The sequence below is a fragment of the Lethenteron reissneri genome, chromosome 15 (assembly GCF_015708825.2).
Source record: "Lethenteron reissneri isolate LAM-NWPU_2019-01 chromosome 15, ASM1570882v1, whole genome shotgun sequence".
NCBI classification, from domain to species: Eukaryota; Metazoa; Chordata; class Hyperoartia; order Petromyzontiformes; family Petromyzontidae; genus Lethenteron; species Lethenteron reissneri.
In genome coordinates, this window is record NC_083793.1 from 6,621,450 (window position 1) to 6,647,171 (window position 25,722).

At 43.6% G+C, this 25,722-nt stretch overlaps 1 protein-coding gene across 1 annotated transcript in view; it reads left to right on the top strand.

The window, feature by feature from the left end:
* LOC133342645 (voltage-dependent L-type calcium channel subunit alpha-1D-like) overlaps positions 1–25,722 on the top strand; it is a 223,582-nt gene that overhangs the window by 11,034 nt on the left and 186,826 nt on the right. Inside the window, 1 exon segment of the mRNA XM_061551929.1 lies at positions 959–1,064. Within this exon segment, the coding sequence (XP_061407913.1) occupies positions 959–1,064 (106 nt within the window).

Here is a 25,722-nt window from a genome sequence, read left to right on the forward strand (position 1 = left end):
ATGCAACGCTGTCTTCTTAGCAAGCCACCTGCCAAATCGATGACAACCGTTGGAGAGAGAGAGAGAGAGCGAGAGAAAAAAATACGCTTAACAAAATGCTGCCCCCTCTCCGTACACAATGGAGCACACGCAACGGCGCGTTTATGTTGCGTAAATTTTTTTTTTTTACAAAACATCGTCACATAAATTTGGTTGAAAATCTATTCATCTAAATCGGGAGACTGCACTGGGAGTCGATGCGGCTTTCACATAAGGAGAGGGGGGGGGCTGTTGCTTTGCACGGTGGAGCTGTTCCTGGTGCTGAAAGCCACTTTGCTTTAAACACTGCCTCTGCACTGCTGACGTGAACGCATTCAACGCATTCAGATCACTATTTTTTTTCTACGTGGATATGGCCTCTAGATGTTTTTCCCCCCTCCCTCTCTCTCCCTCTGAATCTCTGTGACACATTATGCATCCTTTCAACATAGCTTTGTGCATTCATATGGCATTAAGATGCCCCCCCCCCCTGAGAGTAGTGTCTTTGCAACGTACAGTACCTTTTGCTCTAAAAAGCAACGATTCACATTTAATGGTCACCACAGTCATTAGGCTAAACATTTACTTTTACGGTGTAGGCTTTTAACAAACTGTAAGCGCAACAACGCCATTAAACACCAGTCGTACAATTATGACTGATTAACAAAATGTTTAACTAAACCCGGCGGTTGAACATTTCTCGACAATTTACCTGGCCTATAAAATTGAGCGTTGAGCCAATTAAGTTCCATCCGCGGCAATGTGCACATTAATTCACAATAATGGGTTCACAATTAAATGATTTGTAACAGACAAGACACATTTACAACTGCCTTGCTTTCTTTACAGTGGCTTGCGACTGCATTCATTTATGCTGTGTAACAATGGTGTGCGGTTGACAGCATTTTCGGTTTTTGTCTTCCTTAACCCCACACTTCAGGCCATTTGATTTGTTTATCCTTGTGGCAATATTTGCCAACTGCGTGGCCTTAGCTGTCTACATCCCCTTTCCAGAGGACGACTCCAATGAAACGAATCACAATCTGGTGAGTCCCTCGTGTATCCATTCACGCATTAGATTTCCAGCCCGCGCTGTGTTTGTCTGGCTTGCATTTCCATGCGTGGTGGCGCTGTCCTCGGCAGATCTTGTGCTGCAGTCCACATGACCCAGGTTTGATCCCTGGCCGTGCACATTATTTGCAGTTGTCATCCCTGCCGAACGTTGGGCCTCCCTTGATGCAGTCTAAAATTGAGGACAATCAGGGTGTGTATGTGTTTGGTCTTAAGGTGCACATGGCCTGGCACAAGCGTCGTGGTGACGTCACCGCCACTTAGTGGCGAATGGCGGTTGTTGTTGTTTATCTTGTGTGTGGGAGCGGTTGTGTAGCGGTTAGTACATTGCGCTACGAATCTGGCGACCCAGATTCGATTCCCGCTCACGGTCAACACCAGTGACGATTATCTGAACCAGTCCTGGGCATCCCCTAGGTCGACTCAGCCTCAAATGAGTCCCTGGTGAGTGTGTAAACATCGCCACTAGGGAAACAAAGGCGGCTGGGCGTAGTGTTGGCCACCCACCCCTCGTGTGCCATGCCGGCCTTCAAAGGTGCTCGCTAACAGCACTTGATTCAGCAGTCTGTTCAAGGCTATACGGGGGATCTTTGTCTTTGTTATGCTGCAACGCTAGGGATGGGGAGGAAGAGGTGGCTGGGATTGTTGATGTTCTGTCCCATTGGGAGGGATGGGAAGGGGGGCAAAGCCTAATTTGGGGAGTCCCCTTTCAATGTATACACTCATAATGAGATTACAGAAGAGATATGGACATTAGAATAGATATGGAGCGAGATAAGAGGAGACATACAAATGAGACGGAGATGTAGTGAAATTTGAGTAATGTATACTTGAGACAAAGATTGAGTTGGTTGAGAGAAGAGAGACACACAGAATGGGGATGAGAGAGATATTACTTTGCTTTTATATGTTTTTGAGCATGTTGTGTTTACTGGGATTTGAATTCGAACTGATATTTGGTTCATCCGAATTTTTTTCCACGAGTCTTGTTTTCCCTGAGCTGCTCAAAGCATTTGGTTAATTTGCTTTTGCCTTATGCTACCCCTGTCTCCACCCACATTCCCGTGAGCCTTGCCAACTGTAATAAACATTTGCTAATAGCGCTATCCCCAGCCATTTAGCAATGCCAACAAGGGAATTAGTATTGTTTATTTTTTAATATAGTGTTTGTGAGCACGAGTAAATATATCATATGATCCTGGCAATATGGATTGTATTCCTGGTTGTTTGTCACAGCATTAACAATTGGTATCTGAAACTTGCCCTGGACCTCCCGAGGCTTAATCAGCATACATTGAGTAAAGTCCTCAGTGTCTTCTGGGAACACAGTGTAGCTTGAGTACCATGATGTTCGCCTCGCGTTCCTGTGTTCCTCGCTCACCACAATAATAGTTTCTCACGAACAGCACTTCCCCCTAGATATTTAACAAAGTCAACAATGCAATAATGCTTCGTTTGATGATCATTGGTGCGTGTGAGTGTATGCACACTTGTGCTACCATGCTGATGATGTGGCGTTGATGCCTGTACAATTACAGCACCAGTGACGCAGTACAACTTACTTGGGGACTGAGGTATAGGCGAATATAGATGAAAAGGTCAGATATGTGAACATCAACAGAATATGACGGATACTAAATGCACAAATAGGTCACTGGACAAAAATAAAGCACAAACTCTTAAAAGTGGGGAAACGCTCCACTGTGCTTTAGAAGTAAGTAAATATGAATAATACATCACTGCATGGGAAAACGTCAGATTGGTGGATATCTACAGAAGATGACAATTACACTGTGCAGAAATATTACACTGGGTGTGGGTGGTTCATTGGTCATGGTGATGGTCAAACATGCGACGTTGTACACCATACAGGGTGGTTCAGATATCTGGTAACCCCCAATTAATTTACCCCCATTGTTTTCCTGTGCATATTCACTTCTACTCATATTCACTTCTATGCTTAGTTTTTTTCGGTAAAGTCACGTAGGTAAAAAATAAAAATTAATAAAAGTTAAATGAAATAAAAAATAATATTATATTTTACTTTTATTAATTTTAATTATAATTTTTTACCTACGTGATTTTTTTTGACAAAAACCTAAGAATATGAATCCTTGCAGTCACGAAAGCTTCAAATCTAGAAATATTCACTTCTGTTTTAAATAGGCATAATTAAATGTTGGGGGGGGGGATCACAAGACATCTGTACAATACAATTTGGACATGATGTTGTGTCTAAATAAATCTGCATGTCAAGACTGAACGCGCACTGTGGGCGGGGAGGGGAGGGTGATGGAGGCACGTAGAGAGATGATGGTGTGGTAAAGGTGCTGCTGTTTGAGACCCTTCAAAGTGGACAGACTGCCGGACATGTGGCAGAGGAGAAGAGGACAGTCTTGAGTCTGTCCTTGAGCAGATTGAGAGGTGGGGCCGGGCAAAGTAAACAAGTGGGTGATGGTGCAGAGGAGCAACTTTTCAAGCGAGTGAGGGGGGGTTGTCTTGAAGATTTTGACAGAAGGCCTTAGATGCCAGAGTAGGGAGCATGTGAGTGGGAGCTCGGGCAAGATTAAAACAGACGTGGAGGCGGCAGGGGCGAGGCGCGATGTGAGTAGTCCATAGTGGATCTTGCCGACAGTGAGGGAAATTGTTACCTGAAGTTATCCTTTCCACCACCCCCTCCTGCCCAGCCCCATAGCTTAAGTCGGCCAAAAAACAACAACAACAGAAGATTATTTTGCGTAGCATTTTAACACGTCGGCTTTCGCCACCAATATTATTCATAATGAAAGTAATTTTGGGTTAGGTCGCATTAATATAAATGTGTCGCTAACCCACCACCACCACCTGACACAAACGTACTTGATACAGCTATCGTATTGTGACTGTTCCACCTGAAAACGGAAGCTTGTGTTGCCTCCGAAACGTCGTGATTTTTATTTTACTTTTATTAATTTTAATTTTTTACCTACGTGACTTTACCGAAAAAACTAAGAATATCAATTTAGTAAGGTTTGTCGCGTAAACAGAACGTGCCAGTTAGTTACTGTGCCGGAACACCGACACAATTGTAATTACCAGCGAAACATCACGGCGCTCAAATTGTAAATGTTGTCGTGGGTTTACTCTCCAACACCGCGATGTGCTGTACTGGTAACTAGTCGGCACGTTCCGTTTACGTGACAAACCTTACCCATTGGCTGTGTCGGGTGGTGGCAGGTTGAACGACACACTTATAACGACGCGATCGAACCCAACGTAACTTTTACTGTGAATTTGTGTCGCGTGCCACTGTGAATGTCACGTCAGCTGTGCGTGGAGACGAAGATGGGCAGACTTTGTTCTTGTTGGGTAGCACTGGTCGTGACGAAGCAGCTCGTTAATATTTGCTCACGAACAGCACTTTGCTCTGACAGACCCCGTGAGGCTAAACGGGGAACGGGGGGGCGAGCGCTGTACGCTTTGTAGTCGTGCACCATTCACTTTGCACCCGTGGGGGCCAGTGTTCTGCCCTAATGTGGTTGTTGGTGGTGTACGTGCACACGTCTCCCACACACGCACACGTTGCACTGACACACACACACACGTTGCACTGACACACACACACACGCGTGTGTGTATGTGTGTGTCAGTGCAACGCTCTGCCAGGGCTGCACTATTTTCCCAGTAGTAATTCAATTATTAACAGACACGGTTGAAGAACCACTGAGCCCTTTGGGGGGGAGCGGCGGCGGGGGGGGGCATTCTCTGCTAATGAGAGTTAAGGAGTGATGGTGAGTGCCGTATTTTGTTTACTCAGGTACATTTACTGTTGATTTTCGTTATAATTATTGCTTTTGGTGGTGCTGGCATGGGGGTTCTTATTGGTTTGTCCTGTGGATATAATTACTGGAAGGTTTCCCGTCCAGAACATGACGGCAGCTTCGGTAAGCTGATTATTCCCGCTGTAAGTCTGGATTATGCCGTAGATTCATTCCCCGCCTCTGTTTTCATCAGAGTTCTCAACATAACATCGAATTGCGTCACCCGTTCCGGGTTATATATATATATATATACATGTTTACGTGCGTAATTATCGCACAGACGTCCTCGGGAGGAGAAGTCACTGCTGAGTTTGTTTCCCGTCTTGTGTTGACGTAGCAATGGGTTTTATTTGGGTTTTATTGATTAAATACTTTATATTAAGTTCACTTGCTTGCTTGCTTGCGCGCTTACGACCGTGCAAATCTTTCGGTCGTTTTTTAACCCACTTCCCGTGATCCAATCGAGCTGACATTTTGCGCACAGACTCGTTGTGTGTGACAATTTATTTTTCTGAAATTTTTTTCTCCAAAATTTCCAACATTTTAGGATTTTTTAAAAATATTTAATTACCAATTGCTTAATGGTGGCAGGCAATCATCTGACCCATAGGTGGCAGCCATCTCAAGCCAGAGGACGAGAGGACTCTAGCCGCCACGCATATAAAGGATTTATCGTGAAAAACTTTGTTTTACGGGTTAATTTTTTCCCGTCCTGTGTTGACGTGGCAATGGGTTTTTTTGTGTTTTATTTTTTTTTTATTCCAGCTCATCCTTAAGTAGATTTTTGTGTTATTAAAACACACACACACACACATGCCTTCTGAGTGTAAAGTCACATTTAAAAAAAATGGTGCTTTAACTAGCCATGTGTGGGGGGAAAAAATGTAATTATGTAAATTGGCAAAGTTTTCCTCCAGAATGAGAGTGATCCCAACAGTGTAGTGCAATTACCACGGTGCTACCAGATTAAGGTTGCCTTTCATTATTAATGCCGGGCTTCTGATTTTAGACTCGTTCCGTGTGATTGCTTATACCTGTGAGATTCGTAAATGAGATATGCTCTAAACCCCTCTCACGGCCTTTGGCTTTTGTTGGGTTACGTGTTCTATCGGCTGCCTTTATGCAGAGTTACAATTTACATTTTATAAAGTCTAGCGGACAAGATATGCAACTTTCTTCGCGTCTCACCTTTCCATTTTAAATCTGGCTTCAGGTGAGGAGTCTACGTGAAGGTTGACGGTGAAGTTAAATTGTATTTAATTTAATCACAGTTGCTGAGCACAGGCCAAACGTGCAAAGCCATCAAGCAGCCAGTAACAAACAGCGCTGTTTGAAGGTGCAATAAATAACAGTAAATCGGTGTATTGAATTCATGAAGGCGATCAGAACTTGAGAAAAGAGACGAGGGGGTTGGGAATTCCAGAGATGAGCGGTGTGAGGACAGGAAAGTGCCGTGCCCCGGAGCGTAGTGGCTGAGCACAGTGTGGGTGAGATGCAACAGTCAGTCTGGTCGACTGAGTCATAAGCATAGGTGGAGGAATCAAAACAATTTCGATTTAAAGCTTTCGTGACTGCAAGGATTCATCTTCTTGGTTCTTTCGGTAAAGTCACGTAGAAGGGAAGTAATAAAATAATAAAAATAAAACATATTTTAAAAAAATGTTTTATTTTTATTATTTTATTATTTTATTACTTCCCTTCTACGTGACTTTACCGAAAGAACCAAGAAGATGAATCAAAACAAGTGAAGTTTATGGGAACGCCACTCGCATAGTCGTGATGGACAATTAATAAGGGGGCAATTGCACCGACAAGTGAGTTAGTTTGGAGTGAATCGGTGAATCTGCGAGTGCTTAAACCTGTGGTGCAGTGGTCCATGCACTGCGCTAGAAACCTGGTGACTTGAGTTTAGTTCCCAGTCGTGGCTGACAAGCAGTGGCGAGTTGGGATGTCGAATTGACAATGGGCTGTCAATTATTATAGCAGTAATATTAATTGTTAAGAGATGTGTTTATTTATTTAATGGCACGGGGTCTTCCTTGTCAGAAGACGATTGTTTTATTATGCAACCAATAATCTTACCGTATTTATTGATTCATTGGTAGACTTCATTGTTGGCAGGTGAGAACCTCTTTAGACGTAGACATGTTTTTAATGGTGAACTGAGCCAACAAGAGGCAACGACACAGCACAACGCAAGCCTGACTTGCACAGATAAAACTAAATAACAGAAAGAAAGGACAATCGCGCACAAAGTTGAACTAAAGTGTAAAGAAAAAAACTGTTGAGGACTTTTAGAAAATCTGAGAATATTTCATTTACATAGAGTCCAGCGTTTTCACGAACATGTATAGTGCTGTCAATCCACTGCTGGATGAAGGCCCTCTCATGCCGAGTGTTGGTGGCTTTTTGACCATTAATCACCCACTCTTTACCAAGACGGATAGTGAAGAGCAGGCCCAGGATTGGTTCGGTTAACATTCACCACTGATGTTAGCCGTGGCGGGCAATCAAACTAAGATAGCAGAGCTACCACTCCATGAAGTTAAATAATAATCATACAATGTTAATCACACCCCCCAACCAACAAAAAGCCCACCGAGTAAACTAGCATCGTCTTTTTCTGCACCACAACGACATGCAATCAATGGACCAACTCCAGCTGTTGCAGTTACTCCACAGAAGATGCCAGATTGCTCACTGGGAATATTGAATTTGGTGGAGGGTGATGGTTTTGAATCATAGGGGAATAGGCGGCTGATTGAAAACCTAACGTTGCTAGGGAACGGCTGGGATGAGCTCTGTGTTCTGTCCACTTTCGGAATTAATTTCCGTCAGAACAATTTAACTGTGTTGCGTAATTAAACTAATTTCATTTTGGAGGAAGAAGAAAACAAAAACTAACCAATGAATCTCGTCCTGCAAAGTAAGGGTTTGTGTAATGTCATATACGTCCCTTCGCCGCGTGTCTCGCAGTTATATTCTCTCAGATTTGTGGTGGCGAGCACGCACGCTTGTAGAATGAACGCGTAACAATGAAATACAAAAGCAGATTACGTTGGATAAATATGCCCGGCTCATGTAATTGAAAAATGAAAAAAAAATACATGCTTTACATTTATATCAACGTCATATACAGTGCTGGTTTACCCACATATTTATTACCAAAAATGCCCAATCTTCCGAGAATACAATATGTTTTCTCAATGAGAAATTGTGTCTGTCGACTGTTGTTGTAGTCTTCATACTTGTTTAGCATAAGCAATCGTCATCTTTCTGAGCTTCGAAGCTGCACCAAATTTCCATTTATCAACAGCAGCTCTTTTTCTAACGCGAAGTGCTGTTGCATGAAAACGAGGGCAGGGCATGAATGTAACCAAATGTCACTTTGCAATTGACGTAGATTGTGTGTTGCCTTATTGAGAGGCCCCCTGTATTTTTATGTTATGTATGTATGGTACATGTGCGTGTCTTGGCTGGCTATAACATGAATTAGGGGACAGCCCTGTAACATGGCGCATGAAATTTAATATAATTAACCTTTCCACGGTGAGTGCTGCTCTGTGTTTTTGAATTGAGTGTCTGCCATTTATCCACTTGTGGGCTGCTTCAAGAGCTGCGCGGAGTGGACAGATTGCTCGGGAAAGGCACAGTTTTATGTATTTCTCTCTTATTTCAGCCGTGTTGTTTTCCAGATGCGTGAATAATACGGTCGAAATTTCATTCATTTAACTATGCATTCCTGTCTATTTTCAAGAATTAATTTTAAATTTACATGCTCTCATTTGTTTTGTTTACATCGCCACGAAAGTTTACATCTTGATTCGAGTTGTGTTTGAGCGCTAGAGCCAGAACATCGCTGCTCGTTTGACAAAAAGATGAACGGGGAGGGTGTAAAAGTGCGCTGGCGTTGGATGAAGGTTCGCGTGGGGTTCCTGTTGGAGATGGATGAGTTGTGAGCAGGCCCGCTGAGAGAATTTGGGGCCCCGATTCGTGACAATGTTGGCTGGGGGCCCTCAACTCTTCCCATCGCCATATCACCTTGGTCAAAAGTAGCAACTATGACGAGGCCGAGATCCTATCCTGCGTCATAATGCTCTTGGTAAACACAATTTTGTTTTTAGAACAGGGTTCTAAATCTAAATATATTTTTGTTTTAATTCGTGGCTTAGATATTGCCCGCAAAATTACATTGCCACGTACTCTACAATTAAGTGTTTATCACAGCAACTGGTTTGATATCTACGATATTTGTTACTTATTTCTCGAGTTTCATCCTTCACACCTTCCTCTCCAAGAATGCCTTCAGACCCCCTCAATCTCTTCCTTCCACTTCTTCCCTTGCTCCCCCCCCCTCCTCCCGGTTACCTTCTGTTCATCGCATACATTTTTGTTCTCCGAGACGTCTGTGTGTACGTCGTGGGCACATTGCAAATTTAAGTTGCCCATGTTAGGTGTCGTCATTGGGAATGCATCGTTTGTAAATGACACAACAACAAAAAACAACATCTACCGAGCTAGACAATTTGTATCCCACTTATATTAACACGTCCATTTAATAACCGAAGAGGTTTTGATTTTTGAGCTCCTTGGACCACCATTCCAGTTGTACCCCCCCCCTCGCCCCTCCCCTCTTCACTCACCCCCTTTCTCCCCCTCCCCACTCATCAGTCCTGGTTGTACGCAGGCAGCATCAGGACAGGGAGTTCCTCCTCTGGGTGGGGGGCGTGGGGGTGTCATTTGGCTGTATTCGTTAGATTGAGTCCACTCACATAAATTGCATTATTTTTATTCACATTCATGTCGGACAGTAAATAACGGACAAACAAGGCACATGAAAGGAAAGATAAGCATTTTAATGGCATAACTTACATCAGCTCAACACGGAGGATAACACCAGTCCATGGCAGTTTGTATTGATTTTCTTTCCCTGGGGCAAGGCGTAGGAAAGAAATGTGATTGCTCCACGCGCTAGATAATTAAATTGTTAACATTTGCAGATGTGTGTGGTGCGCGCACGTGTACTGGTCACCCATGTTGCCAGACTCTGATACAACGATTCTCATGTTGGGTCAAATACCTTTTATTGGAAAATGTAACATTTCTAGCCTGAACACCAGACTCCTTAATAGGATTGCCACCTCTGAGGTTCGAAAAAAAAAGCTGGGATATTGAACAATACTGTAAGAGAGGATGAATGCTAAACTATGAACTATATATTTTTTATTATACCAGGTAAGTCTCACTGAGCTATGTGGCTCTTTTTCAGAAGCGACATGGCCACAAACGATAGCTCAACGAAGTGGCTTATCAGATGGAAATTTAAAGCAGCCAAATACTCAAAACGCGTGATTTTGATTCTAAATGTGGAGGGAACAACCGGAGGACCCGGAGAAAAATCCACGCGACCACAGGGAGAACACGCAAACTCCAAATATACAGCAGGCGTCAGGGTCGGGATCCAACCCACGACCTCGTGTATACCAGGCGAGGCAGTTAACATCTCATCACCGTGGCGCCCAAGGAGTGGTATATTATTGCGTAACTGACGAAAATCCAAGCTCTTAATGTCTCTGGAGTACTTGACAGATTTTCTTAAAAATTACGAGATTCCTGGGTAAATCAGGAAAGATGCAAATCCTTCTCCATAACAATTTCAAAGCCTTCATTTGCCTGTCTGAGCTGAAGGGGAATCTTTTTTTTTTACTATTCAGACTCTGGGCACTTTGACTGTACCAAGCCTATTGAATGAGTTCTAACTTTCTGAATATTCTCCACACTGCGATATGGAAAAGTCCATAAACTCTTCGCTAAATAGTCACACTTTTGCCATTTCCAAAAGCAAATAGTTCTCAACTGTCACGCTTGGTTGTAAATTAGCGTTACATTTAAACATTAATGAGGACATGCATGAATACTGCTCACAGAACCCAAGGTGCCATCCTAATGTCAGGTGTCGCCCTAGTGCCTACGAAAGAGTCACCTGGAATGCATCCAATCTTGTCGGATCTCGGAAGCTCAGCAGGATTTGCTGCTTTATTTTCTGGGATGAGAGGATATCTGGACACACCAGGTGTTGTAGGCATGGGATACGAGGTGGCCTAGCAATGACATTACATACATTAATTGAATCTGTATGCGTGGAGCTCTGCGTATTATCCCTCATTTGCATGAGCTTTCACTGGGTACTCCAGTTTCCTCCGAAAAGCCACATGCTCAACAATGGAATGATCCAAACCTGCCAATGGAAGACCCACCTATGAAGGAGTATTGAGAATCGGTTAACCTTTCTTAGCTGAATGAAGGGCATTAGGATAATAATTGTTCGTAATCCTCAATAAATTGAAGTCAAACCGTCGGGCACTGTGGAATTAGTTCTAGCATGTGACCTTGTTAATCCACTGCTGGATGAAGCCTCCTCGCTCAAGTGCCGTGTTATTCGTGAGTTTTAATTTTTCTACCATACTTCACCATGGCTGTCAGTGCGGATAGGTGAAGAGGCAGGGGGTGGGGAGGGTGGCCCAGGACCAGTTCAGACATCACTAGTCACTGATGTTAACCGTGGCTTGGAAGACAATTCAAGATTCTGGGCTCATAGCATGGTGTGCTAACCACTGCTCCACCACAATATCCAAGGATGGTATTAATCAAGTGATATTGTTCCCTATACAGGTAAGTTAGTCAAATGGGGGACTCCCTATTCTTCCAAGGCATCTGGCCAGTGCGAAAAAGTGGGACATTTTGGCCAAAATTCCACCTTTAGGGGCTTCTTAGAGCTCCCTCTATTGAAGGCACTTCTGCCAGCAGTGACGTGAACAATAATTTGGGGGACTGCACTTTTACCTTCACCTTCATAGAAACGCGGCTTAATGCCGGGCGATTTTAATGCAAATGCGTTCACATTTGAGGTCTAAGGCAGATTACATCGGCAGCTGCGCCAAAAAATAAAAAAATCTAGCGGGCAGTAGCGTGCATGTGACTGCATCGGACTCGCTGCCACTAAGCCCACAGTACTCAGTCTCTATGAATGTGAACATATCTGTCCAACCTGAATTACAGTCTCACTCCAAACACTCCGTGTTGACGAATACAGAGTGTATGGAGGATATCGTTGAGGAGTACGCCTACGTGACGACAACAACAACATGTTCATAGTGATAGGTTTTTACCCTTTAAACTGGTACGAAAACTGACACCTTTATCCAAGGCATCATGTTTGCAATAACCACAACACAAGCAGTCAAATTGCAAACAAAAATAAACAACTCTGATAATGATAATGATATGCACTGTCCTTGAAGTTGATTGGTCCACACCCGAGACAGCTTTTCTCAGAGCCTAGTCTCATAGTGTAAATCCTTACCCCGAGCTCTCAATACTCTGATAGTGCACTGTTTTTGAGTTGTACGCCTTTTGGCGTCATCTGGTCCAACACCAATGGAGACTAGGCTCTGAGAAAAGCTGTCTCGGATGTGGACCAATCAACTTCAAGGACAGTGCATATCATTATCAAAGTTGTGTATTTTTGTTTGCAATTTGACTGCTTGTGTTGTGGTTATTGCAAACATGATGCCTTGTATTAAGGTGTCAGTTTTTGTACCAGTTTAAAGGGTAAAAACCTATCACTATATTTTGCCACTAGTAAAGGAGGTCTCATAGTGTAAACAATATGTTCGTCAATAGCAGTGCCATAGAGAGGATATATATACTAGGCAACATTTCTGGCAATGCACCTTCATGTCTTCTCTGAGGCGTTTGGGGCAATGGCTCTTTCTTCAACGCAGAGAAGGGGGCCACTCTACGCGGCCAATTAATACAGAACGATTGCGTGCGGATTTGTCTCCAACACACCGGCAGCGTGCTGCTGCTGAAGCAGGCACAACATGGCACGTTTGTTCATCACGTGACAACTTCTCCTGAGGCGCCTTTGTCAGCTGGAGGAGGGTGTACGGCGCACTTTTTACTCACTCGACCCAAAAAAACAACAACTCAATTATGAATCGTGTTGGGAGCGAAAGCCCGCGTGTTAAATTTAACGTAGTATTCATTTTTCTTGGGTTTTTTCGATAAAGTCACGGAGGTAAAAATTTAAAATTAAAATTAATAAAAGTAAAATAAAAATTAAATAAAAATCACGACGTTTCGGAGGCAACACAAGCCTCCGTCTTCAGGTGGAACCGTCACAGCACGATAGCTGTATCAAGTAAATGAGAAATTCCAAGAGATCCGACCCCGTATTTATACTGGTTGAGGGGGGAGGAGCCAGGATAGGCCCCCTTTTTATTATTATGGTAAGGTTGGTGCGGCTGAAACTACGGCTAGTCTACATAACAAAGGACTGAGCCTTTGTTATGTAGACTGGCTGAGAGGGGGGGGGGGTGCCAGAGTTGTTAAAGTGCAACTGCTGCTAATTAATTTTAATTTTAAATTTTTACCTACGTGACTTTACCGAAAAAACCCAAGAATATGAATTCTTGCAGTCACGAAAGCTTCAAATCTAGAAGTAGTATCCATTTTTGTTGTTGCTGTTGTTGTCTGCAATGATTGCTAGGCAATGTGAATGCAATGTAGTCATTGTCACTTCATACCCAGCAAGCAATGACGTGGGAAATCGTTGTAAGTTTTCTTTTGGTCATGTTATTGGATGGGCTCGTAAAACCCACAGGCTTGACATCGCTCGGTTGTTATTGTGATAATTCTGCACACGGGTTCAAGATTTCACTTCGAAGAGGCATACATGTAATGCATATTTGACATTATATTATAATGCTTTTCATCATGGAATTTAAAACAAATATGCTGCTTCCAATTGGCTGTCATGCAATATATTTAATGTGATGTTTTGGTCTTCCTTCTCCAGCATCCATATGGCAAACAAGACAATAAAAAAACTAATTTCCTCATTACGCAACATTTTTATGTAATTCTCAAATTGAAATTAAGTAATTATGTAAATGGAATGCTGTCGTGGTGTAATGGTTATCACGCTGGACTTGCAAGCCAGAGGTCGCCGGTTTAATGTCCCGGCGTTTCGTTTGGAACAACGGGCATTTTTATTAAATCTCTCCCTGCCTCTGCCCTAGCCATCGGACAAAGACGGTTACCGCATCGCGTACTTTCAGATTGGTTTCTGCGGCCATCTGGAACACTCTCTCCTTCAGATATGAGGAAGCTACTGGAGCTATGCACTTTTAAATCATCTAGATTGAAAACGAATTTCTTTAGAACTGCTTTTTTGTGTCTGGTCTGTTGTCCTCCCCCCACACCTCTGATGGGCACGCTTGGCTACGTACGGTGCGAAAGACGTTCAACACAGCGTAGCTCGATTTAAAGCTTTCGTGACTGCAGGAATTCATCTTATTGGTTCTTTCGGTAAATTCACGTAGAAGGGAAATAATAAAATGATAAAAATAAAACATAATAAAATAATTCTCACGACGTTTCGGCCACAACGCAAGCAGCCGTCCTCAGGTGAAGAACAGGTCTGACATTTTGCACACAGACTCGTTGTGCATGACAATTTCTTTTCGTGAACTTTTTTTCAAAATTTTTACACTTTTTAAGTTTTTTTTTTTATATTTAATTACCAATTGCTTAATGGTGGCAGGCAATCATCTGACCCATAGGTGGCAGCCATCTCAAGCCAGAGGACGAGAGGACTCTAGCCGCCAGTTTCAAAGACCAATGTGGGCTGGGTTGTGGCCCATTGAACACGCATATAAAGGATTTATAGTGAAAAACTTTGTTTTTACGGGTTAATTTTTTTGTTTCTGGGCTGTCTACTGGATGCCCTTCCTGCCAACAGTGGCGTGAGCAAAGCAATTGCATTGCTGCACCTTTATCTTATTTACACAATATTTCATGTCATGGTGTAATTGTAAATTACGTAATTACGGAACACATTTTAAACTATCCACTGTGCAAGAGAAGCAGGCGACCTGTCCTAATGACGAGCGGCAATAATTCGTCGTCTGTTTTTGCGTGTGTTGATGCTAAGAGGAGGAAATTATGATGGGAGCGTTTGTGAGTGAGGAGGATTGTGGGAATGGTATTTACAGGCAGATTCTCGCTTGAGCAGGCTCCCTCTGGGCTGACCTCGTACATGTGATTGATATTTTATTTATTCATTACCGTTTCCCCAACTGTGCGAATGTGGCGGCGGTGGTGGCGGCGGTGGTGGTGGCGGTGGTGATGGTGGGGGGCTTTTAAAGGGCTGCGATGTAAGTGTCACAAGTGCGGCTGGGTGTGAGTCTCTACCGCGTGTGCTCTTTAATGATCCTGTGTCATTCCTTGGACATCATCGGCATGCACAAAGACGAAAGATCCCCCCTGTTGAGCGAGCAGGTGCCTACTAAGGCCATGGGAGCGGCGTGCCAGTAGGTGGTGTGACCACCACCATCATCATCATTAGTCATGATCCATACATCCTCACTGCTGGATGAAGGACCTCTCCAAGCCAGTGTCACCTCCCGCCATTCTGCAACGTAACAATCTGCTAAGCGCCGGCACAAGAGCTGATTTCGTGACTCCATCTCCGCGGTGGATCACTATTTATATGGGTTCTCTTCCTTGGCCAACGCCATGCCCGGCAACTAATTTCATCCTAGTGCTGATAGTAACGCAGCGCACGAATGGTGAGTCAAATTAGGGGAGGTCCATGACAAGTTCCGATACTATTATTATAACAACAGCCTCCATTCGCCACTAAGTGACGATATCACCACAGAATTTGTGCTAGGCTAGGTGCACTTTGAGGCCACGTTACTTGTCAAAGGCTTACTGCCAAGAGGTTAAGGAACAGACGCACGTATTATGGGTGAATGAACTTACTTGCTACACACACACACACCATCTCTATTATTCCCACTCGGTTTAATCCTACAGTATTGTTGTGTCAAATTTTTGCCCAGGCTTGATGTGCACAACTGAAGATACTCTTAGTTTTTCGGTAAAGTCACGTAGGTAAAAAATGAAATGAAAGTCACTAAAAAAAAATATTATTACTTTATTGTTATTAATTTTAATTTCATTTTTTACCTACGTGACTTTACCGAAAAAAACTAAGAGTATGAATCCTTGAGGTCACGAAAGCTTCAAATCTAGAACAACTGAAGATGTCTCAGCCCATCCTGGCTTCATTTGAAAGAGATGCAGCTTGGAGTGCAATGTCTATGCAATGCAGGCGTCCACTCGAACGAATGCTCCGAGGACACGCCCCATATTTGAGATCCTTTGGATTGTAGAGTTCAGCTAGGATTAGGCATGGGGTCGATGGCAAAAGTGTCTCATCGAGGAGACGCGAGCGTGACGGCGGTAATGGACAAGGAAACGTTGCGGCTACCAGTCACCCAGTTGCGTGCTACCCTTATCTGCCTGCCCGCTGCCTCTGGTGCAAAGTCCATTCCTTGTTGGCGGGGGCCATCCAGATTGCCACCTTGCCAGCTGTCGGCTTGTTTGCCTATTCCGCTGCGAGATGGCACGGCAACTCTCGAAACGTCTGAATGCGTTGAGCGCGGCATCTGGTCGAGGCGTTTATATTTTATTTAGAGATATTTTCGGCGCTTCGCGGTGCGCGGTTTCTAAAAACGAAAAAAACAACCCGTAAATAATTAAAAAAGAAGAAGCGTTAAGTTACGGCGATCGCCGACAAGTGTGTGATTTGTGGCCAAGAGCAAAATAAAAATGTCAAAAATTTTAATAAACGAATTAACACGGAGAAATATGCGCGAGCCGCGGTGAGAGGGGGGCGGGGGGAGTAGTGACACGAGTGGTGGGGGCGTCTCGAATTCGATTCTCGGCCACATCGGCTATCATCGGCGAGTGATTTATCTGAACTGGCCGTGGGCCCTTCGCCCGTTCACCAACTCTAACTAACTGCAAACTAACTAACAAGTACGCTCAAACAATCTGCGTGATTGACGCGGTCTGGGGAGGCCCCTTATGCAGCAGTGGATTAACAGAGGGCTCTATATTATGATTATGTGCATGCATAGTCACCTGTCAGATGCACTCTACACAGGGTATTTATTATCAGCACAAATGCTGTACTGTAAGCCTCTTAACTGTATACAGACTTCTTTAATGTGACCTCAATACTACGCTTTTAAAGCTAACCCTGCCAGTCAATAACTTACACTCAATTATTTATTTACACCCCCATCATAACATTAACATATTAAGACATGTAAATGCGTGCATGTCTTTCATAATTTGTTTTGAAACAACGCACGGTTGTGCGGTGGCGCACACACACACACACGCGCCTGATAAATTATGCCAAATTAATGGGATGCAAAACTAGAGCACACGAACCGTACAGCTCTAATCCTTGAGCAAGATCATTATCATCCGTGTGATCTTTGTGCATTCTCATCCGTAGACAAACGTCGTGGCAGCCATCCGATCGACAAACACGCGTACGGAGGGATTACGAGTTCGTGCGAGCAACAGGGGACACATTTCGGATTTAAATATTTTTGGACATTTATATTCTTTGGGTCTTTCGGTAAAGTCACGTAGATAGGTTCAAGAAATAATAAAAATAAAACGAAAAACTACGACGTTTCGATCGCGACATAAGCGTTCGAAACGTAGTTTTTCGTTATTTTTTTACCTATCTACGTGACTTTACCGAAAGACCCAAAGAATATGAATTCCTGCAGTCACGAAAGCTTTAAGTCAAGATTTTTGGACATTCTCACTGTTAAAGACAAATTTCAGATTTTTGTTGTTGTGATTGCTGCTGCGGATATACTGTGTTTGGGCCATCATATACGTTGTGTACTAGTTAAACAAAAATCTTCGTGCTCACATTGTGGTGATGTCACGTTACTCTTGGGATGGAAAAGCTTGGAAGTGACATCCTCAAAAAATGTTTTCGGATGAATCCTAAATTACGGAAAAAAAACTAAATCTAATCTTACAAATGTTATATATTCAAGATTTAAACTTGATTTGAAGCTTTCGTGGTTCTTTCTACGTGACTTTACCGGAAGAACCAAAGAATATATTAAATATTTGTTTGCATACATCCTAAATTATAGAACGAAACTCCCCAGTTGAGTAAAGTATCTTACGTTCGTGTGTCCCAGTACAGCAGAAGCAGGTTGCATCTAACTGCCTTCCTTGGTCTATGTAGCATGTAGTTTAATTAGAAACATGGCCCAATTGACGTAATTTACCCCCCCCCCGCCCGCCACCACCATGAAATGCAAACGTAAGTCATTAGATGGAAGAGAGCGCCTATGTTGTTCCAGCTTCATGAAGGGTGAGAAATATTTTTCGATTTAAAGCTTTCGTGACTGCAGGGATTCATCTTCTTGGTTCTTTCGGTAAAGTCACGTAGAAGGGAAATAATAAAATAAAAAAAATAAAAACATAATAAAATAATTCTCACGACGTTTCGGCCACAACGCAAGCAGCCGTCCTCAGGTGAAGACCAGGACTGTCTCCCCGACAGACCTGTTCTTCACCTGAGCACGGCTGAGAAATAGTTGTCTAAATCTGGAATGTAAACCCTCAGCGCGGGAAACAGGGGAATGCCGAGGCACGCCTTAGGCTGCGCAGGTTTAAATCTGGTATAAGAAACCCATATTATTAGATCGCCTTTATTTGAACCGGATAAGAATCAATTGAAACTCGACTTCTAGTTTTGAGCGGAGAGATGTGGGTCTACATTTTTACATGGCTACATCACGAACAGCAAAGCAGGTTTCCGAATGCAAAACATGTAAACGTGGACTAATTGAAGAAGTCACGACAAACATTGTTGTCCATCGGTGTCGGCCTCTAACCAGCCACTGCTGCTGGGTACAAAAACTTCTTACATTCCTTCCTGAGTGGATCCTGTGCAGCAGTCGCTCTCGCGCCTGCTCTTTCGTCTCTCGCTTTCTGCCATCTCTTCATCTGCGTTTTTTTACAGTCCGTAGTTAATTTCGTCTCTCAACTCAGTAATATATATATTAATATGCAGCAGCAATGGTGTATAACAACACGATGGCACCGCGATATATGACAATGTAAAACAGGAGCAATGCATATAGCGATTTCTCGCAACGATGAGGAAATATTAGAAAGGTTTACGTTCATACTATTGATGCACCCCATATTTTTTCGTCCTCCGAATTATTACAAAAACTGAAGTGACGTTACTGGCATCACTTCTGCAGTTTTCCCACCAAAGATAGTTGGGCACGTGGCTTGCAGGGAGATCACTTTTGCAAGTCAAAAGGCGCATAGATATAACAACATGTAAAATTATTCAAATATCCTAAAAGTACCTTACAATTAGAAGAAAAATCTGTACATACGAAAATCTCATCGCTAATGTTTAAACTCCACTGCCTTGAGACGTGAATGGATCAGGACATTGCAAACTATTTTATTTTATCTTCTTGGTTCTTTCGGTAAAGTCACGTAGAAGGGAAGTAATACAATAATAAAAATAAAACATAATGAAATAATTCTCACGACGTTTCGGCTGTTTCATTCAGACGCTGTCGCCTCGACAGACCTGGTTTCACCTGAGGACGGCTGCTTGCGTTGTGGCCGAAACGTCGTGAGAATAATTTTATTATGTTTTATTTTTATTACTTTATTACTTCCCTTCTACGTGACTTTACCGAAAGAACCAAGAAGATGAATCCCTGCAGTCACGAAAGCTTTAAATCGATATTTTATTTTATTTTAAAAGGTAAGGCCCACTGAGCTATGTTATCACTTTAACAGAAGCTACCTGGCCACAAATTATAGCATCCCAACGAAGCGGCTTATCAAGTGGAAATTCATCGCAGCCAAATACTCTGAGCATCTAAATTGACACCCGCGCCATCCATGTTCGTGGGACGCAGCGCGAACGGGCGTGGTGACGATGACCTCCAGACTTAACTCTTCCTCGGAATCGGAGCCCTGCTGCCGTCACTGGACCGTCCGTCGTCTGCACGCGCTCACTTTTTGCGATGGAAATACCTGCGCGAGATATAGTCCAGGCGGGCGGGGGGGGGGTCACACTTGTAAATTCAGTTTTTAAGGCCACGTCAGATCGTGGTGTCTTTTTTCTCCATCATAGCCACCGTACGATGCTGCCAATGCATGTAACAATATCTTTTCAATTCGGTACGGCATTTATCAAGTATTTCAACTGTATTCTTTTTATTTATCATATTTGGAAACAAGAAGAAAAAAGCTACGGGAACAAAAAAAATGTATCTTGAGAAACGAAATGTTAATCGTGTGCCGCACGAAGGGCTGTCACCTGAGGTTAATAAAAAGGGATGTATCAGGAGGAGGATGAATATTTCACCATTCTGAAAGAGGGAAATACGTCATGTAAATGCATTGTCTTGAGCAGTGCATTGCAGTATTACGTAACTCTAGTCTTTCATGTCGCAGGAAGACTTTACAGATTTTCCAGGACAGCGACTTCAAAGGGACGATGATCCTCTGAAAAAAAACAGAACAAGTTGCAACCCAAACCACACACTGTTGTATTTGTGGAAAACGTAGTTTCAGAATTTAGTTTGTATTTAGGAATTTAAATTCAATCTTGCATCACCTATCACCTGCGAATGTGGGGATAGATAAAACAGTGTGCATCTCTGCGGTGCTGCCCTTTATCAAAGTAGCCTTGGAATTTTGTTTTGAATGAAGGTTGTTTATTTAACCTGGGTGGAGAGGAGGGGGTGGTGGCAGGGTTGGTATTCAACAGACTATGATTCTGTTCCTCTGAATTGGCCACAGACAGAGGAGGCTGGCAGTAACAGCACTTTCATCTCAACCACCCTGATTGGCTTATGCGACTTATATTCACCCTGCATGTCGCTTTGGTATCCGCAAAAAAACAAACTGAATTAAGTGCTGGAGGTCTGATGATATTAAAAACATTAACCAACAATTTTTAACGAGCGCATATATTTCACAAATTGGACACAACGTTCGATCGATAACTGGTATGGCGACGAGGTCGGCGCTCAAAGTCGTTGGTACGCTTGCCTGAACGGTGAGTGCCTGAACAGGTGAGAGCTTGAACAGGTGAGAGCCTGAACAGGTGAGAGCTTTAATAGGTGAGAGCCTGAACAGGTGAGAGCCTGAACGGTGAGAGCCTGAACAGGTGAGAGCATGAACAGGTGAGAGCCTGAACAGACGAGAGCCTGAACAGGTGAGTGCCTGAACAAGTGAGAGCGAACAGGTGAGAGCCTGAACAGGTGAGTGCCTGAACAGGTGAGAGCCTGAACAGGTGAATGCCTGAACAGGTGAGAGCCTTGAGCTGATGCTTGGCAGTGTATGGTGCTTGCATGCTGCCTGTGTATAGATGGAGATTGTCCCCAGATGGCTGGTTCTGGGTACGATGGGCAGACTAGTAGATGTCCTCTGTAGGACGCGGTGGTTTGCTGCGGTCAGTGCAATAATAATAACAACTAGCTTGTTTGTCCGTCCTAGGACGGAAGCTGTAATATTTACGAAATAATTGAGCAGAGTATCATTGTGTATCTTGTGTAAATTAAATGGCAGTGAATCTTGCACGAAAGTACGTCATCAAACACTTCACTGCATTTCACCGTAGCACTGTATTAATCTTGATTTGATTTCTTTCCACTCGACCTTCTACGTGAGTGTAAAAATCCACCCGCTCATGAATATTAATGAGATGCGGCACGTGGAGTGACGTCACGCGCGTTACACACAGACATTCTTGGCTCATGATAGTCGTAATAAGTGGCGTAGAGGTTTACGCCACTACGCGATGAATCCCTAAACCTGAGCAGTGTCTGAACCGATCTTGGGCTGCCCCCTTCACCAAACCCACACGGACCAGCATGGTGAAGTGTGGTCAAACAGCTCTCATTACTCTAGCGCAGTGCACGGACCACTACACCACAGGTTTAAGCACTCGCAGATTCACCGATTCACTCCAAACTAACTCACTTGTCGGTGCAGTTGCCCCCTTAACTTCACTTGTTTTGATTCATCTTCTTGGTTCTTTCGGTAAAGTCACGTAGAAGGGAAGTAATAAAATAATAAAATTAAAACGTAATAAAATAAAAAATAAATGTTTTATTTGTATTATTTTATTATTTTATTACTTCCCTTCTACGTGACTTTACCGAAAGAACCAAGAAAATGAAGCTCTCATTACTGACTGGATATGAGGAAACCTTCATCCAGCAGCTTTTTTACCAAAGTGGATGTAAATAAATAATAATGCCGATTCGTAACCACAAAAACCTCGCCGAGTTTTAAGACGTTATTTCAGGAGGGTTTTGCGTATGGGCTGTTTGGCCAATATGTCAACCCATACGGTTTACCCGTATTCTTGTACAGGGAAATATCATTTTCAGGTCTATGCGGCATACAGCTGTTTCAACACGGGCAACAAAACAAATATGTGTCTTTGTGTTTCTCACCATGTGATGGGACTCTGTCGGATGAACGTTGCGTTGTATAAGGGCACGAGCGTGACCAATAAGGTCTGTATTGGCCTGTAATAAGCTAGGCACTGATCAGGGGTTGACAGCTATACGTGTGGGACGGAGCCAGAGAGCCTAGAGATAGCCCACTATGTATGGGAGTGGTAACGCTATGTATGGGAGTGGTAACACTATGTATGGGAGTGGTAATGCTATGTATGGGAGTGGTAACGCTATGTATGGGAGTGGTAACACTATGTATGGGAGTGGTAATGCTATGTATGGGAGTGGTAACGCTTTGTATGGGAGTGGTAACACTTTGTATGGGAGTGGTAACGCAATGTATGGGAGTGGTAACACTATATATGGGAGTGGTAACGCAATCTATTGGAGTGGTAACGCTATGAATGGGAGTGGTAACGCTTTGTATGAGAGTGGTAACGCTATGTATGGGAGTGGTAACACGATGTATGGGAGTGGTAACGCTATGTATGGGAGTGGTAATGCTATGTATGGGAGTGGTAACGCTTTGTATGGGAGTGGTAACACGATGTATGGGAGTGGTAACACTTTGTATGGGAGTGGTAACACTTTGTATGGGAGTGGTAACACGATGTATGGGAGTGGTAACAAGATGTATGGGAGTGGTAACGCTTTGTATGGGAGTGGTAACACTTTGTATGGGAGTGGTAACACGATGTATGGGAGTGGTAACAAGATGTATGGGAGTGGTAACACTTTGTATGGGAGTGGTAACGCAATGTATGGGAGTGGTAACACGATGTATGGGAGTGGTAACACGATGTATGGGAGTGGTAACGCTTTGTATGGGAGTGGTAACGCTTTGTATGGGAGTGGTAACGCTATGTATGGGAGTGGTAACGCTATGTATGGGAGTGGTAACGCTATGTATGGGAGTGGTAACGCTTTGTATGGGAGTGGTAACGCTATGTATGGGAGTGGTAACGCTATGTATGGGAGTGGTAACACTATGTATGGGAGTGGTAACGCTTTGTATGGGAGTGGTAACACAATGTATGGGAGTGGTAACGCTTTGTATGGAAGTGGTAACACTTTGTATGGGAGTGGTAACACTTTGTATGGGAGTGGTAACACTTTGTATGGGAGTGGTAACGCTATGTATGGGAGTGGTAACGCTATGTATGGGAGTGGTAACACTATGTATGGAAGTGGTAACACTTTGTATGGGAGTGGTAACACTTTGTATGGGAGTGGTAACACTTTGTATGGGAGTGGTAACGCTTTGTATGGGAGTGTTAACGCTTTGTATGGGAGTGGTAACACTCAGCACTGCTAACTGCTGGCCATTTTGCAGTCCTACGCCTGAAACATCTGGTAGTCCAGTCGTTTTTAACGTGGGGTGCCACAGTGGCGAGATGTTAACTACCTCGCCTGGTATACAGGAGGTCGTGGGTTCGATCCTCGACCCTGACTCCTGTATATTTGGAGTTTTATGTTCTCTTTTCTCATGGTCACGTGCATCTTTCTCTGGGTCCTACAGTTTTCCCCTCCACATTTAGAATCAACATGCGTGTAGAGTAATTTGGCTGTTATAAAATAGCACGTGATCAGCCACTTAGTTTAGCTATCATTTGTGGCCAGGTCGCTTCTGCAAATAGCTATACACCTCAGTGGGCATTACCTGGTAAAATAAAAAAAATAGTTTTAGTTTAGGCTGAGATATTTGTCATTGTGTACACTTTAATTGTGGGTGATGTTTTATTCTGACCTTTCACACATTGTCCAAAATGATTGTGGGATGCGGTCGTCATGTACAGTTGATGGCTTGCAGTTCATTTTGATATTTCTTTGTGCAGAAGTTTCTCGGCAGCAGTATGACTGAAATTTCCTGTTCTCTACGCACGCTGACCTCGGGGTGAGATAGCTAAACCACTTGCCAAATTAGCCTCCAGATTAAATTCATTTTCACAGCAGCCATCGCATGCAAGTGGCCAAACTTTCCCTGCGATGAAGAAACTATGGCTTGTACACGTGAGCTTCTACCCTTCTACCGTTCTAAATCCTCTGCTCAGCATGAATCATAATCTCAAAATCCTACAATCATTTAACAAAAAAATTGCAACAGGCCCATCCCTCCTATGATGTCATGCAATGTATGCCATTTATTTCTCATTCATTTGCCCATAACGAAATCTCGTCTGATCTCAGACGCTAAGCCGGTCATAACTTGGATGAAGATGACAACCACGATGGGTTCCCAGGTGTTTTAAAGTGTCTGTCTGTGAGGTGCTAAGAGCAGAGGTGTGGACTCGAGTCATGTGACTTGGACTCGAGTCAGACTCGAGTCATGAATTTGATGACTTCAGACTCGACTTGGACTTGCATAACAATGACTTTGTCCCACCTCTGAGGTGTGGACTCGAGTCATGTGACTTGGACTCGAGTCAGACTCGAGTCATGAATTTGATGACTTCAGACTCGACTTGGACTTGCATAACAATGACTTTGTCCCACCTCTGAGGTGTGGACTCGAGTCATGTGACTTGGACTCGAGTCAGACTCGAGTCATGAATTTGATGACTTCAGACTCGACTTGGACTTGCATAACAATGACTTTGTCCCACCTCTGAGGTGTGGACTCGAGTCATGTGACTTGGACTCGAGTCAGACTCGAGTCATGAATTTGATGACTTCAGACTCGACTTGGACTTGCATAACAATGACTTTGTCCCACCTCTGAGGTGTGGACTCGAGTCATGTGACTTGGACTCGAGTCAGACTCGAGTCATGAATTTGATGACTTCAGACTCGACTTGGACTTGCATAACAATGACTTTGTCCCACCTCTGAGGTGTGGACTCGAGTCATGTGACTTGGACTCGAGTCAGACTCGAGTCATGAATTTGATGACTTCAGACTCGACTTGGACTTGCATAACAATGACTTTGTCCCACCTCTGAGGTGTGGACTCGAGTCATGTGACTTGGACTCGAGTCAGACTCGAGTCATGAATTTGATGACTTCAGACTCGACTTGGACTTGCATAACAATGACTTTGTCCCACCTCTGAGGTGTGGACTCGAGTCATGTGACTTGGACTCGAGTCAGACTCGAGTCATGAATTTGATGACTTCAGACTCGACTTGGACTTGCATAACAATGACTTTGTCCCACCTCTGAGGTGTGGACTCGAGTCATGTGACTTGGACTCGAGTCAGACTCGAGTCATGAATTTGATGACTTCAGACTCGACTTGGACTTGCATAACAATGACTTTGTCCCACCTCTGAGGTGTGGACTCGAGTCATGTGACTTGGACTCGAGTCAGACTCGAGTCATGAATTTGATGACTTCAGACTCGACTTGGACTTGCATAACAATGACTTTGTCCCACCTCTGAGGTGTGGACTCGAGTCATGTGACTTGGACTCGAGTCAGACTCGAGT